Source organism: Petaurus breviceps, unplaced genomic scaffold (assembly GCF_028583685.1).
Source record: "Petaurus breviceps papuanus isolate PSGF00001 unplaced genomic scaffold, PetGlider_PUasm1.0 188, whole genome shotgun sequence".
In the NCBI taxonomy this organism is placed as follows: domain Eukaryota; kingdom Metazoa; phylum Chordata; class Mammalia; order Diprotodontia; family Petauridae; genus Petaurus; species Petaurus breviceps.
In genome coordinates this window covers 2,776,456-2,785,157 of record NW_027185804.1, presented here as the reverse complement: position 1 = coordinate 2,785,157, position 8,702 = coordinate 2,776,456, and the positions used below count along the sequence as shown (strand labels likewise).

The 8,702-nt window shown below is 39.6% G+C and overlaps 1 protein-coding gene across 4 annotated transcripts in view; it reads right to left on the bottom strand.

Annotated features, from left to right (window-relative positions):
- Window positions 1–314: 314 nt before the first annotated feature.
- COPB1 (COPI coat complex subunit beta 1) overlaps window positions 315–8,702 on the bottom strand; it is a 39,706-nt gene continuing 31,318 nt past the window's right edge. For all 4 annotated transcript variants that reach the window (XM_069091154.1, XM_069091153.1, XM_069091155.1 and 1 more), the window contains exons 17-22: window positions 6,385–6,529; window positions 4,981–5,100; window positions 4,146–4,291; window positions 3,222–3,311; window positions 2,576–2,731; window positions 315–721 (exon numbers count right to left, since the gene is read on the bottom strand). In XM_069091154.1, coding sequence (XP_068947255.1) covers window positions 662–721; window positions 2,576–2,731; window positions 3,222–3,311; window positions 4,146–4,291; window positions 4,981–5,100; window positions 6,385–6,529 — 717 coding nt within the window. In that variant the 3' untranslated portion in view covers window positions 315–661. The remainder of the gene's footprint in view (window positions 722–2,575; window positions 2,732–3,221; window positions 3,312–4,145; window positions 4,292–4,980; window positions 5,101–6,384; window positions 6,530–8,702) is intronic.

The window sequence follows — 8,702 nt, the reverse complement described above, 5'->3', positions numbered from 1 at the left end:
ACCCAGAGGCCCATCTAGGGTTAACCTCTAAGCTTCGTTCCAATAACATTCTCTAAGTCAATGAAAAATCAAAGAACAAGGGGTGGCTAGGTGGTGCAGCGAATAGAGCACCAGCCCTGGGTCCTCCTGACTCGAGTTCAAATCCAGCCTCAGATACTTGACACACTTACTAGCCATGTGACTTTGGGCAAGTCACTTAACCCTAATTGCCCTCCAAAAAGCAAAAAAAAGAAAAAATTTAAATCACAGAACAATTTCAGCAACTGAACTTAAATCCTACCTTATGTTCCATTAAAAAAAAATATACAGATAAGTAGCAAATCGAATTATGCATTTATTTATAAAATGACAAAAGTCCTAAGAATAAACGGATTTATTGTACTGTGAAACAGTCCTAGTACATGTGGAAGATGTTATACACTTTGAAGACAGTACACAGAATGGCTAAGACCAAAAGAGAAAAATAAACTGTAATTTTTAACTCAGTCTTGATTTAGGGTAAAAGTTATAAATTATCTGCTGGAATGCATTCAGCTCATGCTGAATTACACAGAGCTATGATAGATACTACATTACACAGAGCATGAAGGAATACAAGTTGCTTGGAGTCCAACAAGACACATACCTAAATCAGGAAATCTGAAAAGGCCTTTTCTGACTTTTATACACTAGTTTTCTTCTGAGACAGATTGATCTTATCTCCAAGGCTAAGGGCCATTCCCTGTAAAGAAGAAAGAACATGTTTGCATTTCTGACACCACATAAAAGCAGTGAGTCATTTGCATAGTACCCCAATTCACTAACAGTCACATAAACAGGCTCAGAAGTAGCAGTCACCTAACTCCATACCAATTCTCAGAGTTCTCGTGTTGCATTTACAGAAGGCATAGCTCTGCACAGTATATATAAAAAGAGAGAGCCAGGTTCTATGCTGGTTAGACCATACTTAGAATATTAGGCCAAATTCTGGGACCTGTTTTAGAAAGGATGACCAAGATGATGAGGAACGACTAAAGTAGCTGGAGGTGTTTAAGTTCTGAGAAGAGAAGACTTAGGACATATTATTATATAATTTATCTGAAGGGCTCTCTTCTGAAAAAGGGACCACATTGATTCTGTTTACCTCCAAAGGGGAAGAGAGACAGGGAAAAATACGACTAGACAGTAATTCATATAAAGGTAACTGGTGGCATGCAAGGGAGGTTCTTAGTGAACTGTAGGTTCAAAGTATGAAATGAAGAGACAAAAAAAGCTCATTTAATCTTTGGTTGCAAACTCCAGAGAAGGGAGACAATAGCTCAATTGATCTCTGCCATAAGGCAGGTAAGTGGCACAGCGGATAGAAGGCTGGGCCTGGAGTCAGGAAGACCTGAATTCAGATTTGACCTCAGACACTTAATAGCTGTGTGACTGTGGACAAGTCACTTAACCACTGTTTGCCATTATCCCCCAGAGAAGGAAATGGCAGACCACTCCTGGGTTTTTGCCAAGAAAACTCAATGGAGGGTACTGGCATGGTATCGTCCGCAGGGTCACAAAGAATAGGACAAGACTGATCAACACCAATTCTACCACAGTGAAACCAGATTTAGAGTACTGTGTCCTAGTATGGGAGTCACATTTTAGGAAGGCAACTGATAAGCTGATGAGCATCCAGAAGTCACCATGATCTCGACAGAAAAGGAAACCATGCCATACAAAGATCAGGGTAATGAAGCAGGGATGTAGCCTGGAAAAGAGAAGACTTGGGAGGAGAGTGAAATAGTTAACTTTAAATAAATGAGACTAATATTAAAGAAATTTTAGTCTCCTTTTGCTTGTCCCCAAAGGACGGAAATAGGAATTATGGGTAGAAGTTGCTGAGAGGCAGATTTGAGCTATCTGTAGAGAAAACTTTCTAATGATCAGAGATATTCAAAAGTGGACGAGACCGTTTTAGGAAATAATCAATTTCCCATAACTGGAGACTTTTATGTGGAGGCTAGACCAACCATTTGTCAGGATTTTTGAAGGGATTCAGATCTGAGTTCTATGATCATCAAATGGAAATTAAGAGGGTGGAAAAGTTTGGCTCAACATAAGAAGGCACTTACTAACAATGAAAGCTCTCTAGAAATGTAATGGGATACTTTGTGAACTAGCAAGCACCCTGCCATTAGAAGTGTTCAAGAGAGGCTGAATGACCTGAATGCTATAGAGGAAATTCCTGCAATGGGTGGGATGTTGGATTAGAATTTCTATGATTCTCCTGAAATGTTCTGATTCTCTACTTTGTGATGAACCTTGGACTCCAGCAATCTTTATGGAAAAGGGATCTATTTCAACTAAGTTGTTGAGAGGCAGGGATGCTTTACACACAATGTCCAGAATAATGATCCCCAAAGGGACACAATGTAAGTGAATTAATCATCTTGCCTATTTAGAAAATATGACTACTGTATATCTGTGGAACTAAGTAAAACTATTACACAGCTATATGGAGAGTCATTAAAAAGGTGTTTTTAGAGACAACTTTCTTTCCTACATTTGAAAAGCAGAAGGAACAAAGACAGTACAAAGGAAGGACAATCATTACCTGACTCTTTGCACGAATTCGTATGTGGCCAGTAACTGGAGCTTCTGGTCCAAGATGAATTGGCTTTTCAATACTGACATTTGCAAGTGCATCTTCTCCAAAAATGGAACGGGCATAGAGATTGGCAGCCATAAAGCCACAGTATCCCGAAAGGGCCTGAGAGAGAATAACAATGACAATAACAATTCAACACTTCATCCAGGGACTCAGCAAGCAAGGTCAGGTTACCACATCAATCTTTATTTGCAGGGCCTGGAGTCCTAGGAGGCAGGTGCCTATGTGCTACATCAACCAGAAGCCAACGAAATCTATATTGCAATGAAAACCACTTTGTTTACCAGCAGATATATTCTGATTCATATCAGAGTTACTGCAAAGGGGTAGGATGTGTGGGAGGGGAAAAAAACGGAGGGAAAGAGATAAGCAGAAGTTAGAGGAACTGTTAGTATTTCCTGATAAGAGCAAAAATATTTTCTTAAAGAGGCTCCTCTGGATAAAGCTTCTAGAAAAATGGGGAAGAAATGATTAAAGGGGGGAACCTAGACTGGCCATTCAGCAGGTCAATTTAGGTAGATCCTTATTACAGCAGATACTCATCAGGAAGCTGGCCCAGATTGTCCAACAGCAAATTCAGACAGACTATTACCTTCTCTGGAGTGAGGCACTTCATATTGGTTGACTTTAGTATATGATGTAAATATTCATTTAAATCAATTATATTTGTGTTAACTGTCACCTGCAAGGAAAAAAAAAATCAATGAGAACAATGGACTGGGAATTAGGAAAACTTCTATGCCTAGGTCTATATACTATGGCTGTATGACCTCTAGGCCTCAGTTTCTTCATCTGTAAAAAAAAAAAAAAAGGGAAATGGGTCTAAGATAACCTCTAAAGTCTCAGGTCTAAAATGCAATTATCTTAAAACGAAAAAAAAAATTCTTATAATAATTTCTCTTAAGGTTGCAAAAACTTAAGATTTGTTAAAAGGTAAACTATAGTATTATTTTTACTTTATATTAAGGGGGAAAAAAACCCTTTGCTTTTAGAGGAGTAACTGTATTCCTCACATTTCCCTTCAAAATGGATGGCAGAATGAATATTTTTTGACAGGGAATGACCTCACAAAAATAAATCAATTATGCTTCTTGCTGAACATCTACAACAGTTGCCAAAGATGGAAGTAATGACTGACTGAATGTCTTCAGAAGCAACTGTGGCATCCAGCCCCTTGCGGTAACTGGATTCAGTCATCTTTAGTATCTTGACTATCTGGGACAGAACCTGCAACATTTTGATCAATTAGACTAACTATGCAGCTGCTAATCTCATGCCTAAGAACAACAAATGGCTTTGTTTTGTTTTGAAAACTTAAATTACATGACTGTTCTCTTGGTAAGCCCAACCAACGATAATTTCTAGGTCGTACGGATGGGCTGAAAAAGTTGGGAGCTCTTTTTCTGTATCTGTCACTTGCCATGGGGAAAGATTTCACTGGAAGCTCCTGCCTGCTACAGTAACCCAAAGTAGGGGGGTAATAAGACCAAGAAGCCCACCACTCCCCAGTACTAACTTTGTTTTCCCACTCAAACTCTGCCCACATCTGGCGGAACTCGGCGTCCGTACAAGAAGCAGGCTGGATGTAGTCCATGATGTCAATGTGAATGTCACTGAGGACCACACAGTTTCTGTCACTCGCTGCTCCAGATACGTCATATACTGCAGATACAATTTTAGAAACACACAAACCCCCACGTGACTATGAGATTGGCAGGTTAATTCATATGAATGAAAAACATGAACTTCAACATCTGCAAAAGCAAAGCATACTTTGAAATCTTCTTTTTAAGAGGGTTTCTCTTTCGCTGAATACGAACCTCATTTTTTTTACAATTCAACAAACAGTATTGACACAATACATGCCTCATATTATGTAATGGCCTTTCACTGATGTCCTCTGGTGCCTAATGGTGGACACAGTCTTGGGTTCTTAGTGACAATGCTATGAGAGCACACATGTTGGGCAGTCCAACCCAAGCTGAAAAGTAGCTGAATATGGTCCTGGCAACAACTGGTAGATGTGTCACCTGAGCACCAGGTTAGTTAAAAACAGAAAGGCTTATCACCAGAGTGCTAGAACCCATGGAATGATTTTTTGGAGGCAATCAATTCAAATACAGTTAAAGTCTATGATCTGGGTTGGAGGCCATGCCAATGAAATATTTGAAATACTAATGTACTGTGCTGGATATTTTTTGGGAGGGATACAAAAGGAGTATAAGGCAAAGACATCAAAGAATCATGAATCTCATACCACCACCTCCTTATTAGAGAAGACCTTCTTTAGATTCCCTTTCTCATGCTATATGCCCCAGATCTGCTATTGTACAACATGCATGGCATCTTACCTATGTTACCAAAAATAATTCCATTTTCTGTTGAAGCTACTTTAACATTAGCCTTAATATTTGCAAAATCATGAGGTGCAAGAGTCAAAGGAGATGGCTTTTCCACAAGTTTAAGATCCCCTGAAAGAGAAAAAGAATTAATTTTGTATATGGTAAAATCTTAGACATCAAAATGTAAATTGCTTAAGATTTTAGCTTATTAGCTTTTAGCTTTCTCCAGAAAAGGGGAAATATTTAGAGTTATGCTACTCCTTAGCTTTCATTTTTCAAATGCACTGTGTATTCTTGTTTTAAAACTTGAGAACTTCAGAATAATTTTATAGTGATTCTTCATCTGAATACCCAGAGATCCAGAATGATGGATGATGATCATTCATTTCAATGCATATACACAAACTTCTGACAAAGATGACCTCATGTTAAGGAAGTAATGTGTCCCAAATTAAGGGAGATATTTGACCATACAAAGCAAGGATAAATTTGTCTATATTTAAGAGTTTCTACAGAGATCTCCATACAGATCCCAAGCTGTACCAAAGCAAACAGGGAAGACTCCTGTATTTGAAGATTCCCTCTTCTTCCCCATTTCCCTCTGACTTACATGACCCTCGGGAATAGTCCTCATTTTTGCTTTTCAGAGAAAAATATGAAAGAGAGAAGGAATGCAATCTACTTCAAACATGTGTACTAGGCTAAGGGCAGAGGGAAAAAAAAGATCAAGAGAAGGAACCAACAAGATCCCACTGAGGTGATGAGCACTACAGACGAGCCCCTCCTTGGTTATGCCAAGGTACAAAGTCTGTGGGTGAACGGGTACCTAGTTCTGTACTGAACAAATTAACAGTTTTAAAAGAATGAAGTAACAATAATAGTCTTCTATTTCAGCTGTTCCCTTCACTGACAGCCGGAAAAATCTACACTTACCAGAGCTATCAGGTGTAATGAATTGCTCACCTTCAAATGCCAAAAACGGAAGAAGAGACACAGTGTGAAAACAGAGACGCAAGGAAACCTGAGTAGCAAGGCTCTGATTGTGAAGTGTAGAATTTAATCCATTACCTCAAATGTTACCCCAAAGGCTTCAAGTCATTGCTATACTAAAGCTTTACTTGCTTGTTCACTTGAGTAACGTCACTTTAATAAACAAAATATGACTATAATATACTTAGAAATTGTAAGCTTTATAAGCTACTGACAAATTATCTTGCAAAGGAGTTCAGACCCAGGGAATGGCATTTTGATACTTTAAAAAAGTCCTAGGCTAGGGGTTTGATAAGCATAGTTATCTGAAATCTACTAATCTGAATGGTCATTTCTTCAGCTCAATAGATGAGGGTCAGTGCTAAGTTGTAGCTTCATAGCTAGGATATCACAGTAACTTTCTTGTAGAGAATATGTCCTCACCTAGTGTGGCTAGCTCTAACGTGCAGTTCTGCAAAGTATCACTGGTCTGGTTTACAACAAGTACATCCAGAACGATATCATATTGGTTGACGTGAACATAAGCTTCTGCATAGACAGGATCTGAGAAACCTGTCAGCTGGGTAACCTGCCAAAGAGAAATAAAGAGGTTATTGAATGACTGGATTTCCAAGATAATTTTATATCAAGTATCCATATGCCAAATGATTACACCTTGTAGACATCTGACACAGTGTTGTTTGGATCTCTTAAGCTACTCTGGTACGTGCAATGCCCCAGATAAAAATTTTCTAGAATATCTAAATGGGAAAATTAATGCAAGACATTAAAACTACTCTCCAAGTGAACCTGGAGAACTGAGTTATTCAGCATTTACAACAGAATGTCAAAGTAATGTAGAATGTGAATGTTCTTAAATCTCAATATTATTTCCAAACCTTCATCCCCTTCTAGCTTATCAAAAGCAGATTTCTTGCCTCCCAGTGTGTTTCCTTTCTACTAACATATTCTTTTTTTCCCTCAGAAAGCTAAGTCATCATGGTGAGGAGGAAGAGTAGTTTAGAATTGTTTAAACAACACTAGAGGAATAAAGTTTAAACAATTCTAACCTACTCTTCCTCCTCACCATGATGACTTCTTGCTTGCTACACTGGGAAGCAAGAAATCTGCTTTTGAGTCCCAAACCTGCCATATTTGTATAACTCTGGGCCCCAGACTTTGTCTATAAAACTAAAAGCTTGAGCTAGATTATCTCTGAAGCTGAGTCCAGCTCTAATATTCTGTGACTGCAACTTCAAGTACAGGTTTTCTGGACATACTGAGACAGTGGGTGTGAACAAACTGAACTCATGGAAGTGAGGTATTTTTCTGTAATGGCACCAATGGATGCAGAAGCTTCCTCATCCTGGCTATGAATGTTAACAAAAGGATGCTAACTTACTTTGTTAGATATCATATTGTACAGGTGCTTCTGGTTAAGATGGTGACTTGAAAGGTCCTAGAAAACCCACCTCTCCCAGAACTGCACCAGGAAAGAGACAATAGGGAGCCAGAGTAGTGATCAAGAGAGCAAAAAGCCACACCAGTCAGCTCTTCCATCCAACTTGGAAACCATCAAAAGATGGCCAGAAGCCAACATCCCTGGAGAGGGGATAGGCCAGGAAATACACAAGACAGTATGAGCCCTGGCGAATGGGGGCTGCCCTATCAGAGCTACGATGGGGGACAAAGCCTATGTCTGCAGGTCACTACACGGGGAGACAGAGCAGGACAGTGCAGACCCTGGGATACTCAGAGTCAAAACAGGAGACAATGCCAGCTCAGTATCAGGTAAATGCACTAAGGATCCTTTTAGAAGGCCTGAGACTAGCACCATCTCCAATCTCTGACATCTGCTGACGATAGGTTGTCAGGGCCACAGCAAGGTAAGGAACCATCCCTCAACTGGCAAGAAGGAGACAGTGATAGGGCTGAGGCTAAGACCTGCAGTGCCACAGGAAGACAGAGACAGAATTCAAGCAGCCAGCCACCCCATCCAGAATAAAGAAGGCACAGGACCGGAGTGGGCCTCTCCACCCCATATGAGATGGTGGGAAAGGGTGGAGTCTGGCCCTGGCACATAAGCCCAATCCACACAACCAAGCTGGAGATATCAGTAAACAGAAAACTCCAAAAACATTGAAAAAGTACTAAAGTTAAGAGAAGCCCAGAGGAACTCCCCACCAAGAGATTTTTAAAAATATTTTATTCTATACCAAGAAAAAATGAAACAAGGGATAAAAATGGAATTGGAGCTCTTGAAAAAACTGGAAGGAGAATAAGTAGCTTTCCCACATTGGTATTACTGAACTACCTGAAAAGTAGAATGGAGCGAAAAGAACTCAACTGATTCCAGCAGACAACTAGAACTAATAGAACCAAGTTAAAAGACTAAAAAATTAGAATAGATAAGGTACTTATCTTAAACAAATGAAGGAGAGAATTTATGAATCACTGAACTCCCTGAAAACCACGACCAAACAAAAGCTCACAGGTTTGTTTTTGCACTAAAAACTTACGAAGGTATCTCCCTGTCAATTCAGGTAGGGCAGTGTAAGTAAATGACATCAAAAGTCAGCTTATGTTCTTTTAAAACTATGGATTTCTGGGGCGGCTAGGTGGTGCAGTGAATAGAGCACGGCCCTGGAGTCAGGAGGACCTGGGTTCAGATCCGGCCAAAAACTAGCTGTGTGACCTTGGACAAGTCACTTAACCCCAATTGCCCTCCAAAAAGCCAAAAAAACAACAACAAAACTATGAAC